Below are 20393 nucleotides of genomic sequence, written 5' to 3'. Positions count from 1 at the left end.
TTCTATATATATTCTTTTTTTTGTGCCTATCTGAAAAAAATATTTTTATTATAAAAGTTAAAAAAAATTAAGATACAAAACAATTTATATTAAATATTAGTCAAGCAAAAAAATATAAATATATTTCTAAACTATCTCTAGGATATGACTGTTTTTAAAAAAACTTAACACAATAAAAGTATATATTTTGATTAAAAATATTTGACATATATAAATATTTTGATGTTTGATTTAACTATTTAAAAACATAAATAATAATTTATTATGCTGGTTTTAGATTAATAAGACATAAACTTATAAGTATTTATAAGAAATTTATGCGCGCATGTGCGGACAAACCACCTAGTATATGAGTATTGTTACAATTTTTTCATCAATATAGTGTATTTTTAAATATTTTTTAAAACACTTCTATTTTTGGAAAATTTTCATTTTATACAGAACTATTATAGAGTTTAGATTGTGATTTTGAAATTAGGATAACAAGATTTTTTTTATATATATGAGTATTTTTACAGAATTTTTCATCAATATGTTATATTTTAAAAATATTTTTTAGAATTGCTATTTTGGAAAGGTATCATTTTAATGGAAAAATTGTAGATTTTAGATTGTGATTTCGAAATTAGAATTAATAGATTTTTTTTATATATTAAATTTTATTACATAATTTTTCATCAAATATGTTGTATTTTTAAATTAGTTTTTTTAATAAAAACTGCTATTTTTGGAAAGTTTTCATTTAATAACGAAATACTTTAGATTTAGGGTTGTGATTTTGAAATTAGGATAACAAGAATTTTTGTTGATATATGAGTATTCTTTGAAAAAATTTCATCAAAAGGTTGTATTTTTAAATTATGTTTTATTTTAAATTGCTATTTTTGTAAAGTTTTCATTTTATAGAGAACTACTGTAGATTCGGGGTTGTGATCTTGAAATTAGGATAACAAGAATTTTTGTTGATATATGAGTATTCTTACAGAAGTTTTCATCAATAAGCTGAATTTTTAAATATTTGTTTTTTAAAATTGCTATTTTTAGAAAGTTTTCATTTTATAAAGAATTATTGTAGATTTTGGGTTGTGATTTTGAAATTAGGATAACAAGAATTTTTTCATTGATATATGAGTATTTTTACAGATTTTTTCATCAATATAGTGTATTTTAAAATATTTTTTTAAAACTTCTATTTTTAGAATTTTTTTATTTTATACAGAACTATTATAGATTTTCGATTGTGATTTTGAAATTAGGATAATAAGAATTTTTATTGATATATGAGTATTCTTATAGAATTTTTCATCAATAGGTTATATTTTAAAATATTTTTAAAAAATTTGCTATGTTTGGAAAGGTTTCATTTTAATGAGAAAAATTGTAGATTTTAGATTGTGATTTTGAAAATTTGAATAAAATATTTTATATATATATATATAAAACATTATTACATAATTTTTCATCAAATAGGTTGTATTTTTAAATAAGGTTTTATGAAAAACTGCTATTTTGGAAAGTTTTCATTTTATAAGCAAATGCTTTAGATTTAAGGTTGTGATTTTGAAATTAGGATAACAAGAATTTTTGTCGATATATGAGTATTCTTACAAATACCAAGAGGTTGTATTTTTAAATAATGTTTCTTTAAAATTGCTATTTTGTAAAGTTTTCATTTTATAGAGAACTACTATAGATTTGGGGTTGTGGATTTGAAATTGGGATCATGAACTTTTGTTGATATATGAGTATTTTTAAAGAATTTTTCATCAATATGTTGCATTTTTAAATAATTTTTTAAAATCTGCTGTTTTTGGAAAGTTTTCATTTTGTAGAGAAATTTTGTAGATTTGGGGTTGTGATTTTGAGATTAGAATAACAAGAATTTTTGTTGATATATGAGCATTATTACATACTTTTTCATCAATAGGTTATTATAAATATTTTTTTTTAAACTGCTATTTTTGGAAAGGTTCATTTAATGATTAATATTGTAGATCTTAGATTGTGATTTTGAAATTAGAATTACAAGAATTTTTTTCTATATTATTACATAATTTTTCATCAAATAGTTGTATTTTTAAATATTTTTTTTCAAAACTGCTATTTTTGGAAAGTTTTAATTTTATAGAGAACTATTGTAGATTTGATGTTGTGATTTTGAAACTAGAATAAAAAGAATTTTTGTTGATATATGAGTATTCTTACAGAATTTTTCATCAATAAATTGAGTTTTTATTTTTTTTTTCTAAAATTCTGCTATTTTGGGAAAGTTTTCATTTTATAGAGAACTACATTAGATTTGTTGAGATTTTGAAATTAGGATAACAAGAATTTTTTTGTTGATATATGAGTATTCTTACAGAATTTTTCATCAATATGATGCATTTTTAAATAATTTTTTTTAAAAATCTGTTGTTTTAGGAAAGTTTTCGTTTTATAGAGAACTATTGTAGATTTGGGGTTGTGATTTTGAAATTAGAGTAACACGAATTTTTGTTGATATATGAGTATTCTTACATAATTTTTCATCAAAATGTTATATTTTTAAATATTTTTTAAAGCTGCTATTTCTGGAAAGGTTTCATTTTAATGATAAATATTGTAGATTTTAGATTGTGATTTTGAAATTTGAATTACAAGAATTTTTTCTATATGATTATATAATTTTTCATCAAATAAGTTGTATTTTTAAACAATTTTTTTTAAAAACTGATATTTTTGAAAAGTTTTCATTTTATAGAGACCTATTGTAGATTTGATGTTGTAATTTTGAAACTAGGATAAAAAGAATTTTTGTTGATATATGAGTATTCTTACAGAATTTTTTCACCAATAGACTGAATTTTTATTTTTTTTTAAAAAATCTGCTATTTTGGGAAAGTTTTCATTTTATAGAGAACTACATTAGTTTTGGGGTTGTGATTTTGAATTAGAGTGACAAGAATTTTTGTTGATATATGAGTATTCTTACAGAATTTTTCATCAATAGGATGAATTTTTAAATAATTTTTAAAAAATCTGTTGTTTTGGGAAAACTTTTATTTTATTTTTTTGTCATCAAACATATAGACTCATAGGAAATTTTTTATTTTATAGAGAACTATTGTAGATTTGGGGTTGTGATTTTGAAATTAGAGTAACAAGAATTTTTGTTGATATATGAGTATTCTTACATAATTTATCATCAATAGGTTATATTTTAAATATTTTTTTAAAGCTGCTATTTTTGGAAAGGTTTCATTTTAATGATAAATATTGTAGATTTTAGATTGTGATTTTGAAATTAGAATTAGAATTACAAAAAAATTGTTTATAAATATTATTACATAATTTTCATAATATCATTAAAACTGCTATTTTGGGAAAGTTTTCATTTTATAGAGAACTACATAGATTTGGGGTTGTGATTTTGAAATTAGGATAACAAGAATATATGTTGATATATGAGTATTCTTACATAATTTTTCATCCATAAATTTCATTTTTAAATAATGTTTAAAAAACTATTATTTTCTGATAGTTTTCATTTTACAAAGAACTATTGTAGATTTGGGGTTGTAATTTTGAAATTAGGATAACAAGAATTTTTGTTTATATTAGTATTCTTACAAAAAATTTCAGAAATAGTTTGTATTTTTAAATAACTATTTTTAAAACTGTTATTTTGGAAAAATTTCATTTTATTGAAAACTACTTTAGATTTGGGTTTGTGATTTTGGAATTAGGATAACAAGAATTTTTGTTGATACGCCGTATAAAACAGTGTTTATACAACGTTTAATTTATTTTGTGCTTAGATTTTGAAATATTTTTTCTAATTACAAGAATATTTGTTGATATATGAGTATTCTTACATAATTTTTCATCCATAAATTGCATTTTTAAATAATGTTTTAAAAACTATTATTTTCTGATAGTTTTCATTTTACAAAGAACTATTGTAGATTTGGGGTTGTGATTTTGATATTAGGATAACAAGAATTTTTGTTTATATTAGTATTCTTACAAAAAATTTCATAAATAGTTTGTATTTTTAAATAACTATTTTTAAAACTGTTATTTTTGGAAAATTTTCATTTTATTGAAAACTATTTTAGATTTGGGGTTGTGATTTTGGAATTAGGATAACACGAATTTTTGTTGATACGCCGTATAAAACAGTGTTTATACAACGTTTAATTTATTTTGTGCTTAGATTTTGAAGTATTTTTTTCTAATTACAATTTTTGATTCTTTTGACTTCATTTGTAGCAGTTAATTTATGTTTTATTTTCAATATTCCATAAATAAATATAATGTATAATCTATTTAATTATGCTTGATATTTTTTTATTGTTACATATAACTTATGTAATTATTTTATTTATTACTATGGTATTTATTTAAAATATATCTACCGTATATACTCCGTATATACATCCATATGATATACAGTAATCCAACTCCCGGTTAGCATATAGCATTTTAGAACACTAATATATTTTATGTAAATATCTGTTTGTTTATACATCTTTAGAAGTAATTTTCATCTTTATATTATTGATAATATTCTTAAAATATATTTACATATTTAAGATAACAACGACCCTAAATGCAAATAAGAAAACTAACCAAAATTTTAATATGTTTAGAATAAAAAATATTATAGTTGAATTCAGAGAAATAGATGAACCTTCTGTGGATTTTATTTTTGTGGGAAAAAATATCTTTTTGTGGATATTAGTTTTGTTTGGTATTTTTCCCTAAAAGCCTAAAGATGTTAACGAGGTGTATAAGATCAAATCTGGGCAGGTAAATACAATGGAAGCAGTAACCATGCGGTGGTGGACTAGTGGTTTTGAGGAAGGTTCGGCCCCAATACGGATCCGGCTTCGAAATCTCGTGTAATTATTTGGGCAAGCGTTAAATCGCAAAAATACATGAAGTATCGTAAATTTTGTGGGATTAGTCGGTTGACCTCGGTCGCCTGATCTCCACGGTTATTAGAAAAAGAAAACAATGGAAGCAGTATGCTAGTATGGTATGCAAGTAAGTTGACAATGAGCCTATACACAGGCCTAGTTCTATAGACGGGACCTATATAGTGGCCTAACTCTACTGACGGGACCTATTGACTGGGCCTAATTCTATATACCGGCCTGTAGGTTGGACCGTTGCAGAATTTAGTGTAGATTAGTGTAGTGGTTCTTTACCGAGAGCGGATCTGAACACTACTTAGTAAAATTTTGGTTGACTTATAATTTTAAAAATAACATATATAGAAATAAAGCTTCAACGTATACAAAAAAATATATTAAAATTATTACTAAATGTTTATGGGCGCTAAAATCTTAAAACCGGCCACTTTTGTTAAACTGCTAATTTTGAGAAGAAACAAAAGTATTATTAATATACAACTTGCGAGAACATTACACGCCAAGAGCTAAGACCAAGAAAAATCGAGAGAACATTGAAAAAGACTATAGACTCGTGGGACTAATTACATTTACATATCTATCAAAAGACATGTTCTTTCAAATGTGATAGATAGTACCACGTAAGTGCATTACGAGGAAATAAAACCGATAGAGGATCAAGACTTAAACCTAAAAACGGTTCTTCAGTTCGATAAAGAAATCCACATGCCGCAGCATTAGTTAGGCCCATTTGGCGAGAATCGACATTCCACCGCACCCTAGAAGAGCTGCGGCCAAACATTTGAGCTGCATTTTGATGCTGCCTTGAAGCTTTGGCCCCATGAACTCTGCAGCTAAAAGATCAACGAGTGCCATGTAGATGAGCAATCCGGCCGAGCATGCATTGAGAAGTCCAACAGTTATCAACGCATTAGGACTGTTTTCTCTGTAAACTGTTGATAGAGCAATTCCTAACGCTATTCCGAATGGCGTTGTCACGGCGAAAAAGAACGCCATAACAAACTTTTTCAAGTTCGTGTACTCAGCCTGAAAATATGCCAAACATTAAACATTTGAAGAAGATAAGATAAAAGTTTATTATATACAATTTTATATACCTGGAGAATGCAACCTCCAAGTCCCATGCCTTCAAACATTTGATGGAAGCAAAGAGCTGCGATGAGTCCTTTAATGGTGCAAGTATCATTAGTTGCTCCTAGAGACAGTCCAATGACCACAGAGTGAACTATTATTCCAAGCTCCAAGACCTAAATATCCATCGAAATTAAATTGAATGATATTCAGTAATATGTCATCTAAACTGATAAAGTCAAAAAGAAGAAAAAAATAGTAATGTGTCGATTAATAAGTTTATAATATTTCCATGTGTATTTACTACTAACCATAGCTATGACTCGGTATCGCAAGAGTTGTGCACTCGTGGAATCATCATCTTTCGTTGGTAAGGTAACATTATTTGCGGGGCCGTGACCATGACCATGGGGTATGATCCCAACTGCGTTTTTGCTAGTATAGAGGCTCGTAGCCATGGAATCGATGGCTAGAGTGATTAGACCGGACAACATAGCGAGAAATCCCGTGAAGGGAAACTTGTGCCACGGGTTCTCTTCAAGACATTGTGATGATAACATGTCGAAAGAATCGGGCAACACGTGCATAAAACCGGTTCCGAGGATGATCCCGGAGGCAAAGCATTTAACAACTGTGAAAATGTCACCGTCGGGTCGGAGGAACGGCACAGAACGGCTAAAGAGAGGAGCACCCACCCCAATCATGCTAGCGACTAGGATTGTGGCGATAGCTATGATTTTGAGAGGCAAAGCTTTAGCTTTGTTGACGCACGGGTTCGCTGACTCGCTTGCGCATTCATCAGGCACCGTTGAAGTTGCTGAAGAAATTGTAAACGAGACAAAGATGAGTATGATGAAGGTTGTTTTGATTAAAAGTGTTGAAGTTGAAGCCATTTTTTTTTTCTTTTGGAGTTGTGTTTCAGATTGTAAAATGTTTGTGTCTTTGGACTTGTTGGATGAGTCGGTTTATATAGTAATGTGTGCCGGTATATTTCATGCCATTTATTGTCGCAGCTGAAGAAATTATTGTTTTTCAGTTGACATACTCTATTTATATTCCTTAGGATAAGAATAAAATGTATATTGTCTATTATATATGTATAAATTAGTTTTGTGAAAGTGTTATTATATAATCATGGAAAATATAAAATTGAAGTTTTTAAAGTTCTAAATCTCTTTGTTTTTTGTTTTTATATTAGTTGTTGTTTTAAGTTAATTATTGTATCCAAATTTATAAATATTTAATTTCTTTTAAATAAATACATCATTAATTATCAATTTAACCAAAAATTCAAATAATAAATGCAATAAAAATTATAAAGTACAAAAATTATATAGCAGAAAAATTTAATAAATTTAAATTAAAAATTGAAAAACATTATTTAATCTGAGACACAATAATTATATTAAAATTGAAGGACTAGTATGTTTGGGTCATTAGACAAGTTACAGGTTGTCACAATTCATATGTGCTCTTTTTTTATCTTTACACTAAGTTGGTATTGGTACGTTTTCAGGCCAATTCATTTTATAGCATTAAGTATCTTCTTCTCGGAACCGGTCAGATCAGCGGATAAAGTCTATCAAAAAAAAAAAACTAGAATGAATAGAATTGTAAAATGCAGTCGCGTAATATGCAAAATTGGCTGTTCCATTAATTGGTTCAAACAAATCTTGACCTAAATTCACAACTACAGATTCATTTGCCGAGTCCAAAATATGATACACAATATGACTTTGATACACAATGACTTCTCTACCCGATAAAGAAGGAAATACAATTATATTTTATTCTGAAGATAAGAAAATATGTTTTTGTATCTTTTCTACGTGTTAAGAAAACCCAACTCTATAAAGTGGAAGCTTTCAACCATTTGATCACCGTCATTGGGTTACTGATGTACCTTCTTGTGTTGATGATGTTATTATATTTTTATTCTAAGATAGCATACCCTACAATTATTAGAATGTGTGTATATTTACGTCAAATTATCAAAACAAATACGATGATATTGGTCCAACCGGTAGCAATGTGAATATCAACAAAGAATCCACTTCGAATACATAAACAAAATAAACTTCAGAAATTAACCAATATGGTATGCATATTGTTAACGACCCAAGAACCAGTTCAAATCACATATAATTATAAAACTTCTGATTTTCGAGAATAGAGCTATTCCTGCTTTTTGTTTGGTCAATGCAGTACCTAGTCGTTCTCCTGGTCGAGCCGAACATGGTGCCTCCAGGCACTATCATCTGGAACTCCGACGCCGCATGGTCTAGAGATACCCTCTCTGCAGGCCTTGGTTGGGTCTCCTCATCTGAGCTCGCTCCGTCACTCACCGGTTCAAAAGTCTGCGCGAATGTATCATCGCCTTTACTCACTGAAACGCTTGCTTTGAGGGAAACGGTAGCTGAAGCACAAGTCCTCTCCGCCGACAACGTCTGGATTAGATCCGATTCTGAAAAGTTCATCAGCAGGGCCGGCTCAACATCCACGTAGACCTTTGGGCAAAAACAAAATTTTTGGGCCTGTTAGTATTAATCTTTAATATTTTAATTATTATCAAATTTATTTTTAATACAAAAGTAAAAATTCATATGTTTTTCTTTGTTTTGATTACAATGTTACGTATTATTATATTTTGTAACACTATTTAAATTTAGTTCTAGTACACATATGTTGATAAAAGAAAAAAAAATAAAAAAAAAATTAAAAGTTGGGATGGGTCCTGGGGCGGTCGCACTTACCACCCGGTATAGTAAGCCGGCACTGTTCATCAGAGATATACACTCGAGGATGTATCTGATGGAACTCTATGGAGTTCTCATAGATGTGGAGTGCCTATCCCGTTCTTTCGACTTTATTGTGTTTTCTTTTATTCAAGAGATCAAAACTCTGCTGCAGATCGTCTTGCGAATCTGTTCTTTGTTTCTTTCTTTGAGATCTTGTATTAAACTCTTTCTTAGTTAATGCAAGTATTGGTTGTTCAAAAAGAAAAAGAGATCCATCACAACCCGGGTATTTGTAATTTCAATTATATTTGATACTTGACTTATTTTGTACGAATACAAATTTGGACTTGTAAATAAATATTTGCTTAAGAATAAATTACTTACAAGTTATTTGTTATGATTTAGTACTTGTTAATTACTTTACAAGTACTTGTGAATTATTTACACATATTTTTGAATATTTAAAATGTTGTATCTGTGTGTCTTAAATCTCTGATGCATCAGTAAAATGCCCATCACTCGTGGATCGGACATAGTCAAGGCGTCGTAGGCGCAAGGAAGATAAACTCGCTATCAAGGTTGACATCTGGGGGTGCGGGGACCTACGGCCCCGCGGTACGGTATGCCTTTTTGGTTTAGGAAAATTACTATTCCTATTGGAAAAAGGAAATCGGGTTTTTTTTAGGCTGTATAATATAAATCTAAGGGTTTGTAAATTATTATCACATCATTAATAAGAAATCCTAAACGGATATTTGTCTCTGTTCTCTATTTTTCTTCTAACTTAATTCGTAGTTTCTGAATAATGTTCTATCAGAAACGAATATTAGAATTTATTTTGTTTACTTACTTAAAACAGAGAGTTAATATAAACGAAATATTTATGCACAATGTAAAAGAGAGAGAAATGAGCAAAAACATGAATCTCTCGGTTAAGGGTAATGTTTACTCTTTTTTAACAACAAAAATATATTTTGATGCAATTAATAAGTAATATAAAGCCCAAAATCAGATATTTTTACATACTTGTTACTTATCTTATACTTACAAATATCTAAATTTCACATTTGATATCTGACTTGATAATGACTAGTACTTGAAAAATCAAAACAAAACAAGTAGGGATATGATAATATAAGACATGTAAAGAGTATACTATATCAAACCCTATATATAGGCCACTTAAACCACCGATTGAGACATATGATACAAGATGACATTTTTGGTAAAAAAATTCCTATTAAGTTTTATAGCAATGTTGATATACAAACATAATTTAGAAACTTTTAATTGTAATATTTGTAAAAAATTTAGAATTGTTTATAAATTTTATCAACAGACATACTAACTAAATGTATTATTAAATTAGTATTATATTCAAATGCCTAAAAGATTATAGAAAATTATATACTAAGAAGATCCTAAACAAAAAAAAAAGACTATAAGAATCTCCTCTTGTCTTTTTATTATATTTGATTCATTTTGTTTTTTTCTAGTATCACTGTTATCATACATTATCATTATTATTTTTAATACAAATGAGTTAATATTTCATCTTGCGGGTTTATTAATACACCATCTGTTCTACATAGACACAAATTCTGAATTTTTTTTCACAAAGATAAAACTTTTATATTTTTATAAATTTTCTATTATTTAATAATAGGAAGTCATAACTTTTAACAAAATTTATTAATTTTACTGCATTACTATTGGTTTAACTTTACTGAAAATTGATATTCGCAAAAGATAATGCATTTATGATACAAACTTAATTTGTTCCTAATATGTGTGAACTGTTCATAAATATTAAATTTGTGGCACGGAAAGAGTTGTAAAAATTATTTTATTTTTTATAATTTGCAAATCTTGAAAAAGAGTCTTATTTATTTAAATGACATGAGAAAACATTATACTACAAGAATTAATTATTACCCCGTAAACAAAAGGAAAGACTTGTTGAACCAACCACAATACATATATATATTAAAAGACATTAAATATGATAGATACTAAGTATATCTTGTAAAGGGAAAAAAACACGATTAAAGAGTCGAGAGTTAAACCTAATGAGGTCTTTTAAGTTCGACAACGAAATCCACATGACTTCAATTCTGCAGTAGTACTATCCGTGGAATTAGTTAAGCCCATTTGGCGATGATCGACATGCCACCGCACCCAAGAAGAGCTGCAATGAAACACTTGATCTGCATTTTGATGCTACCTTGAAGCTTTGGTCCCATGAACTCTGCCGCAAGAAGGTCCACAAGCGCCATGTAGATGAGCAATCCTGCGGAGCATGCATTGAGCAATCCAACAGTTACCAATGCAGAGGGACTATTGTCTCTGTAGATGGTCGAAAGAGCGATCCCTAAGGCTATTCCAAAAGGCGTTGTCACCGCAAAAAAGAACGCCATAAGAAACTTTTTCAAGTTCGTATACTCAGCCTGAAAACATATAAAACATTAACGTTTATTATTTACAGTGTTAACATCTTGACAGTAGATAAAATTTTCTGATATATAGTCTTATGTACCTGGAGGATGCAACCACCAAGACCCATGCCTTCGAACATTTGATGGAAGCAAAGAGCTGCGATGAGTCCTTTAATGGTGCAAGTGTCACTTGTTGCTCCTAGAGATAGTCCAATGACTACAGAGTGAACTATGATTCCAAGTTCCAGTACCTACGTAATTCATAACATTTATATTCGGTTATATATCATTTGAAATGGTAACGACGATTAATATATCAGTTTCTAATATTTTTATATATAATGTGTACTAACCATAGCAATGACTCGATATCTCAAGAGTTGTGCACTCGCGGAATCTCCATCTTTCGTGGGTAAGGTAACATCATTTCCAGGGCCGTGACCATGACCATGTGGTACGATTCCAACTGCGTTCTTGCTAGTATAAATGCTCGTAGCCATGGAATCGATGACTAAAGTGATTAGACCGGACAACATAGCAAGAAACCCGGAGAAAGGAAATTTGTGCCACGGGTTCTCTTTGAGGCATTGTGAAGACAACATCTCGAAAGAATCAGGCAAGACGTGCATAAAACCAGTTCCGAGGATAATCCCTGAGGCGAAACATTTAACGATCGTGAAAATGTTCCCGTCGGGTTGAAGGAATGGCACGGAATGGCTAAAGAGAGGAGCACCAACACCAATCATGCTTGCGACTAGGATTGCTGCGATTGCTATGATTTTGAGAGGCAAAGCTTTAGCCTTGTTGACGCATGGGTTCTCTAACTCGCTTGCGCAGTCTTGGGGCGCCGTTGAAGTTGACGGAGAGATTGTAAAAGAGAGAAAGATGAGTGCGAGGAACATTACTTTCATGAAAAATGCTGAAGTTGAAGCCATTTTTGTTTTCTTCTGGAGTTTGTCTTTGGCTTGTTTAATGTCTGTCTTTAGACTTACTGGATGAGTCAAGTTATATAGTAAGGTCTGCTTGTTGTTTCCATGCCGCCATCTATTGTCATTGATGACGAGACTACTTGCTATGTTGAATATGAAACAGATTAACTAATAATATTCCAGAAGGAAATACTCACCAAGAAACTTTACAAGATTTTACAAAAAAAAATAGATTTACAAGATTATATATAACATCCGTTAAGTTCAAGAGTAGCTATACCATATTTTACAAAATTTATATAAAAGCTGTAGATTTATTAGATAATTCGTTTTATAAATAATAAAACTGTAGATATATATGAAGAAAATTCTGCCTACATCTTATACAAAAAAATATTTAATTATATTTTTGCTTAAATTTAGGCCTTATCATTGCATGCTAACACAATTCATTATAATTTATAAAACAATTGTGTAATATAAATGTATATCTATGCTAGCCAGTTGTTATAAATAACCAACATCTACTTCTGAACAGACAAACAATCCAAAAATTGAATCATATTCTGATATAGTTTAAATAGTTTTAGTTTTTTAGTCTTTAATCACTCAAATAAAAAATTGTCACATGAATTAGTACCATTGACCCAGGAGGGAATTTCCAAAACTGCAACTTTCGTGCCGTTTGTCGAGCGGTCGAAGTCAACCCCATGCGTCTTTAGCTAGTTGCGTAAAATCGGTTAGTCAACTCTCAGACACGTTTACTTTTATCGTATATTTAAGTATCGATTAGGTTTATATGTAATTTATAGGATTGCGACCAGCACAAATTCGCACGTGAGAGCTTGTGTTCTTTGCATGGTTGCAATACAGTCAGCAAGACATACATGCAGCACGTATGAAAGTAGATTCCTCTTTTCGTAGTTTGAGTTTTGTAAAAGGAACGTATGTATCTTTTTTTCTGAATGAATGTTAAATTTTATTCAAGCAATTTTTTTTTACATTAAGTGTAACTGTGATTCTATGTATTTACACCATCAAAATCTTTACTCTATAAGAATGATCCTGCTCCTCCATCTCTTCCATTCTCTTGAGTCGCAAATCAAGTTATTAAGCCTTCCTCAAGGTGCTGCTGCCCCTTCCCTTTCACAGATAGCAATTTTAGTCTCATAGTCCTTCCCACAAATCTGACCAAACTGTTGATATCTTTCGGCTGTTCTTTTAGCATTGCGTTCTCTCCACATTGTATGTATTAGGATACATAGAGCCGTTTAATATTAACGTACATATGAGCTGTATATAGTTAGTTATAACGGCGTTACTGTCAGTTAGGATGTATATAAACAACACTCTGTACAGTGACAAACTAACTCTGATAATACAATTTTCATTTCACTCATCACTCTTGATATGGTATCAGAGCCTCCCATCGATTCTGGATCATGAGCTCCTCGATCTCAGATCTATTTTTCTTTCACTTCATCTCTTTGATTCTTCATCATCTTGCTTCGATCGCTTCACTTTTCTTTTGTTTTCTTCTCCGATTCTCCGTTTAATCGGATCCGGATTTGGTTATCGTCTTCATCGTTTCTTCGCTCTTCCACTACGATCATCTCTCCTTGATTTGAAGATCCGATGTCGTTTGGATCACATTCGTCTCACCTTCCGTCTGATGATCCAGCTGGATTTCACCGTTCGTCGGATTCTTCTCGTCCATCTTTCGATCAATATAACAATCCCTACTATTTGCATCATCATGATCATGCCGGACTTCAGTTGGTGACTGATCGTCTTACCTCCGGTGCCGATTTCCATGCTTGGCGACGCTCCGTTCAGATGGCTCTGAACGTTCGCAACAAACTTGGTTTCGTCACTGGTACGGTACCTAAACCTTCTCCTGATCATCCTGATGCTGGATCTTGGTCTCGTTGCAACGATATGGTCGCTACTTGGTTATTGAATTCTGTTAGTAAGAAGATTGGGCAGAGTTTGTTGTTTATCTCTACTGCTGAGGGCATTTGGAAGAGTCTTTTGAGTCGTTTCAAACAGGATGATGCTCCTCGCGTTTTTGAGATTGAACAACGTATTAGCTCGATTCAACAAGGTTCTATGGATGTTAGCTCTTACTATACAGAATTGATCACTCTTTGGGAAGAATACAAGAATTATGTGGAATTGCCATTGTGCACTTGTGGAAAATGTGAGTGTGGTATTGCTGTTTTGTGGGAACGTTTACAGGAGAGAAGCAAGGTCACTAAGTTTCTAATGGGTCTCAATGATAGCTATGAGCAGACTCGTCGTCATATTCTCATGCTCAAGCCGTTACCTAACATGGAAGATGCTTTCAACATTGTGGCTCAAGACGAACGTCAGAAGACTATTAAACCTGCTATCTCTACTGATCCTGCTATCTTTTATGCTCAGTCTCAAGAGAATGTGCCACCTGAGTTCATTGCCGCTTACAATGCCTTTCGTTCTAAACGACCTCTATGCACTCACTGTGGTTTGTTGGGGCACACTGTTAACAAGTGTTACCAAATCTATGGTTATCCCCCTGGTTATCGTGCTCCTTCTAACTCTGGCTATCGTCCTCCTTCGGGTCCTAGGCCTAATGTTCCACAAGCTCCTTCTTCTGGAATGCGACCTCTGCAACAGAAGAATTATCAATCTCCTCGTCCTGTTCAATCTCAGCACCAGAATCAGCAGTATTATCCTCCTAATGGTTCTAAGGATCCTCTGGTTGCTCAAATCGCAACAGATTCTTCTGCTACTGATGGTTCTCAGCCGACTTCTGGTGCTGCTTCTTACTCTCAGGAAGGTCAACACATGTTAAATCAGATCACATCTCAACTCGGTTCTCAACAGCTTTCAGCTCCTGTTCCAGCCTCAGTCACATCTCATGGTGTTATGTCCTCTCTTTCCTCTGCTGGTACCATTCCTTTTCCATCTTCTAGCCTTCGTTTTGAAAACAATTGCCTTACTTTTCAACATCAATGCTATTCATCCCTTGCTTCTCATTTACCTAGTGGTGCTTGGATAATAGATAGTGGTGCTACGAGTCACGTGTGTTCTGATCTATCTCTATTTGTCTCAACATCACCAGTTAACCACACCACTGTCACCCTCCCCAATGGTACTAGGGAACTCATTAGTCATGTAGGCATTGTGCATCTTTCTCCTGATCTGATTTTACATGATGTCTTATATGTCCCTTCTTTTCATTTCAACTTGGTAAGTGTTAGTTCTCTTTTAACTCATAGCAATGCTTCTGCTCATTTCTATCCTGATTTTTGCATTCTTCAGGACCTTTCTCAGGCCTTGACGATTGGTAGAGGTAGAGTTCTTCATCGGCTTTACATTCTTGAACTTGATATCTTGGCTAGTTCTTCGCATATTGCTGCTTCTTTCTTTTCTACTGAAGATTTGTGGCATCATCGTCTCGGTCATCCCTCCTTTGAAGTTCTTCGTGGCTTGTCTGATGCTTTATCGCTTTCAAAACCTGTTTTCAATAAAGATGCTCCCTGCTTAATTTGTCCTTTAGCAAAGTAGAAACGATTGCCTTTTGTTTCTCACAATAACATGACTGCTGAACCTTTTGATTTGATCCATTTGGATACTTGGGGTCCCTTTGCTCATGAATCAAGAGATGGTTTTCGTTATTTCCTTACTATTGTCGATGATTGTTCTCGTGTGACTTGGATTTATATGCTTAAAAACAAGAGTGATGTTCTTACTATTTTTCCTTCGTTTGTTCAACTCATCAAAACTCAGTTTGATAAAACCATTAAGTCCATTCGTTCTGATAACGCTCCTGAATTGTCTTTCACTACTTTTCTAAAACAAAATGGAATCATTCATTATTTTTCTTGTGTTGATAGACCTCAACAAAATTCCGTAGTTGAGCGTAAACATCAACATCTTTTGAATGTGGCTCGGTCTTTGCTTTTTCAAGCTAATGTTCCTTTGATCTACTGGTCTGAATGTATCACCACTGCTGCTTTTCTTATAAATCGCATGCCTTCTCCTGGTTTGAATAACAAATCTCCTTTTGAAATCTTGATGAAAAAACCTCCTGATTACAGTTTTCTTCGCACTTTTGGTTGCTTGTGCTTCACTTCAACTCTTCCTAAAACTCGTCATAAGTTTTCACCGCGTGCTCGTGCTTCTGTTTTCATTGGTTATCAGGATGGTTACAAAGGCTATAAGGTTCTCGATTTTGATACTCATGTTATTTCTATTTCTCGAGATGTTGTGTTTCATGAACATATTTTCCCTTTTCAACGTGATAAATCTACTGAGTTTTCTGATTTCTTCCATTCTTCTATTCTTCCTGTTTTTCCTACTAATGTTTCGCCTGATTACTCTGTTTTTTCTTCACCTCATGATCACTCTGCATCTTCATCAATTCCTGTTCATCATCCTGTTGCATCTTCACCTCCTGTTCATGATAGTGTTCCATCTCATACATCTTCCCCTGCATCTCATCCATCTGCATCACATCCTAGTACCATACCCTCCTCCTCCCATCCTCCTCTGGTACCTAATGTTGTTGAGACTCGTACTGATAGACCAAAACGCATGTCTCGGGCACCTAAGTATCTGACTGAGTACCACTGTTACCTCACCCAAGCTACTGATTTTAACGCTCCTTCTCATACAAAACCCTTCCCTTTCTCTGATATCTTACCCTCTGATCCTATTTTACCCGCTTCTTCCCATACCACTCCCTATCCTTTATCTGATGTTCTTTCTTATGACAATATTTCTACTCCCTTCCGCAATGTTATCCTCCATTTTACCTCTGACCTAGAACCAAAATCTTTTCTTGAGGCCATACAATCTGAGAAATGGACTAAGGCTATGAATGTGGAGCTGTTGGCTTTTGAAGATACTGATACTTGGGATGTTGTATCCCTTCCTGAAGGCAAGCATGTTATTGGCAATAAATGGGTCTATAAGATCAAGTTTAATGCCGACGGGACTATTGAACGGTTTAAAGCAAGACTTGTTGCTAAGGGTTATACACAACAGCCTGGTGTGGATTATATCGATACTTTCTCCCCTGTTGCGAAGCTGGTTACTGTTAAAATGCTTCTCAAGCTTGCTGCTGTTCACAATTGGAGTCTTACGCAAATGGATGTTACCAATGCCTTTCTTCATGGTACTTTGGATGAGGAAATCTATATGAGCCTTCCCCTTGGCTACACACCTCCTGCAGGTGTTGTTCTTCCTCCAAATGCTGTCTGTCGCTTGAAGAAATCCATCTATGGTCTTAAACAGGCTAGTAGACAGTGGTATTATACATTTTCTAAAGTTCTTCTGGATGATGGTTTTGAGCAATCTCAGGCTGACAATACTCTTTTCGTCAAGCTCACTGGTTCAGTCTTCATTGCAGTTCTTGTTTATGTTGATGACATTGTCATCACCAGCAACAATGATCAGGCAGTTGATACGCTAAAGGCTGTTCTTCATGGTGCTTTCAAGATCAAGGACCTTGGTCCTCTCCGGTTTTTCCTTGGTCTTGAGATTGCTCGCTCTGCAAAAGGAATCTCTCTATGCCAACGCAAGTACGCTTTGTCGATACTTGAAGACACAGGTCTCTTGGGCTGCAAGCCAAGTACAGTTCCTATGGATCCTAATCTACACCTGAGTCTTGAAGATGGCATTCCTTTACCGAGCTCCACTCCTTACAGAGAACTTATTGGGCGTTTGTTGTATCTTACCATCACTCGCCCGGATATCACCTATGCAGTGAATCGCTTGAGTCAATTCCTTTGTTGTCCAACAGATGTTCATATGAAGGCTGCTCACAAGGTCTTACGATACATCAAAGGCAATCCCGGCCAAGGAATACTCTTCACTGCTACACCTGATCTTGCTCTGACTGCCTTTGCTGATGCTGATTGGGGTACCTGTCCGGATTCTCGACGCTCTATCTCTGCTTATTGTGTCTTTCTTGGTGGTTCTCTCATTTCCTGGAAGTCCAAGAAGCAAGGTGTTGTTAGTCGTAGCAGTACCGAGGCGGAGTATCGTGCTTTGGCTGATACTACTTGTGATCTTCTCTGGTTGAAACAATTGCTTGATGCGTTCAAGGTCACCATCACCCTTCCTGTTACTCTGTACTGCGACAGCAAATCAGCTCTTCATCTTGCTTCCAATCCTGTCTTTCACGAGAGGACTAAGCACGTTGAGCTGGACTGTCATACCACTCGGGATCAACTTAAGAAAGGCTTCCTCAACACTCTTCATGTTGCTTCTGCTAACAACTTGGCGGACATCTTGACGAAGCCTCTGCAACCCGGCCCCTTCTCCTCCATTTTGTCCCGACTATCTCTTTCAAGCCTTTACCTTCCTAAGGATAGTAAGGATTAAAGGCTTGCGGGGGCGTATTAGGATACATAGAGCCGTTTAATATTAACGTACATATGAGCTGTATATAGTTAGTTATAACGGCGTTACTGTCAGTTAGGATGTATATAAACAACACTCTGTACAGTGACAAACTAACTCTGATAATACAATTTTCATTTCACTCATCACTCTTGATAGTATGCAACGTAGCTTGGAGAGCATACTGAAAGATAAACGTCTTAGCTGGTGAGAGTCTTGGATTAGACAAGAGCATCTTAAGTACATCTTAAGTACATTCCACAAAAAGAACGTACGTACCATTATTGTATAAATTGTATTCATAACGTAGCTTTGTGTTTCCATATTTGAACTATCTATATACTCTCGAACTTCTAACTCATCCTCAAGGTTTAATTTATTAACTAACCATAAAACAATTTTAAAACAAGGAGAATAGCAATTAATTTTCATGTTAGATATATAATTCTGTGATGGAAGCACCTTGGCCTAGTGGTCAAGGTTTAAAGAGTTCTACACCTAAGTCTGGGGTTCAAATCCCAGACGACGCAATTTTTATAGGAGGAAGTTTCTACAGGAAGAGGTCTGGGTTTCAATTTTTGGAGAAGACGGATTATGCAGAAAATTAGAGAAAAAAACACACAAAGAGATCTTCAACATGGCGCAAGAAATACCGTTAGGAATGAATCTCATAAGACGACTCAAGGTGATGCAGTCAGGTGTGAATCATCACAAAACAAGTAGTATTGTCGGCTGTAATATCGTCTACGTAGTGTTCTCATAATTTGTAATAGCATAATCAACGAGACAAAAAAAGATATAGAATTCTATGAACTCGGGTTTAAATGTTCTATGTCAATTTGTCTTTTAATTCTAAAACTAGATTTTTGACCCGTCCTTCGATATGTTTTTTTGTTTTAGTTTTTTTAAAAATCTAATTTTTATACTTATATTTTTCTGTAATTATATTTGTATTTTTTTGTAATCATATTTATATATAATTAAAGTTGATTACATGATATATTCAGATAGTTATTTAGATAAACTTATAAAAATAATTTGGATATAATCTTTTATCAGTTGGTCATATCCAGTTTTAATAGTATTGATGATGTCCACATTTCTTTGGCATAGTCATATATGGTCATTGGTTAATTATATTATAATATATATATATATATATATATATATATATATGTGACCATTGATCTAATTGTATAAATGGTTTACTGTTTATTGAACTTGTTTCTTTCTATCTAACCGTATAAAGTTATTTCAACATTATAATGATACATATATTGATTATGTAATGTAGGAACGTTTGAAATAACGGTGACATACAAAATCAAAAATAATCACTCTTCCTTGAATTCTTTATTTCAGTTGCATGACCTTTAAGGATCTACATGCATTCTTTTCTTTCTATTGTTTCTCTGAGGTTTCATGTGTTCCTCTTTTTATTTGTAGAGCGTCTTTGCCCTGACCCATCTCTCATTTTTTCTGTAATGAGACATGTAATCTATAGTTTTTTTTTTAATTGTATTTAGTTTTGAATATTAATTCATTGTCATGAAAGTAAAACATCAGAATCATACTAAAGAAAATGTAATTATATATATTATCCATTATATGAATCCAATTCTTCGTGGCATGCCTCCTTACCAGTCAACTTCGATTAGAATTTCTTTTTGTCCTTTTTCCAATTTTGTCAAGGATGTATTAAATAGATAAAACATAAAACTTGAATTATAAATATCGGTTAATTGTCGATTTAGTTCCACGTTTATATGGTGACGAGCACGACGCAAAACGTGCCAAAGTCATCTTCCACCGACGTGACAAAAGCCTATATTCGAATCGCCTAACTAATAAATAAAATGTTGAAAATATTTTAATTTGGAATAATAAATATATTTCCATATGGGCATAATCTCT

General features: G+C 32.6%; 3 protein-coding genes across 3 annotated transcripts; 1 reads left to right on the top strand and 2 right to left on the bottom strand.

Moving 5' to 3' along the window:
- Positions 1–5361: 5361 nt before the first annotated feature.
- On the bottom strand, positions 5362–6935 carry LOC130504549 (fe(2+) transport protein 1-like). The gene is made up of 3 exons (XM_056999166.1): positions 6299–6935; positions 6014–6163; positions 5362–5942 (listed from the first exon to the last, which is right to left on the bottom strand). The coding sequence occupies exons 1-3, from the start codon at positions 6878–6880 to the stop codon at positions 5637–5639; spliced, it is 1038 nt and encodes a 345-aa protein (XP_056855146.1). The 5' UTR covers positions 6881–6935; the 3' UTR covers positions 5362–5636.
- Positions 6936–10592: 3657 nt separating this feature from the next.
- Positions 10593–12136, bottom strand: LOC108853677 (fe(2+) transport protein 1). The gene is made up of 3 exons (XM_018627093.2): positions 11514–12136; positions 11262–11411; positions 10593–11172 (listed from the first exon to the last, which is right to left on the bottom strand). Exons 1-3 carry the CDS (start codon positions 12093–12095, stop codon positions 10867–10869), a joined length of 1038 nt encoding a protein of 345 aa, XP_018482595.1. The 5' UTR covers positions 12096–12136; the 3' UTR covers positions 10593–10866.
- A 1393-nt stretch (positions 12137–13529) lies between these two features.
- On the top strand, positions 13530–15746 carry LOC108850113 (uncharacterized). The gene is made up of 2 exons (XM_056999167.1): positions 13530–15018; positions 15393–15746. Exons 1-2 carry the CDS (start codon positions 13725–13727, stop codon positions 15419–15421), a joined length of 1323 nt encoding a protein of 440 aa, XP_056855147.1. The 5' UTR covers positions 13530–13724; the 3' UTR covers positions 15422–15746.
- Positions 15747–20393: the final 4647 nt, after the last annotated feature.

Source organism: Raphanus sativus, unplaced genomic scaffold (assembly GCF_000801105.2).
Source record: "Raphanus sativus cultivar WK10039 unplaced genomic scaffold, ASM80110v3 Scaffold1651, whole genome shotgun sequence".
In the NCBI taxonomy this organism is placed as follows: domain Eukaryota; kingdom Viridiplantae; phylum Streptophyta; class Magnoliopsida; order Brassicales; family Brassicaceae; genus Raphanus; species Raphanus sativus.
Note: the sequence above shows the minus strand (reverse complement) of the source record. Positions and strands in the feature narration are given on the sequence as shown.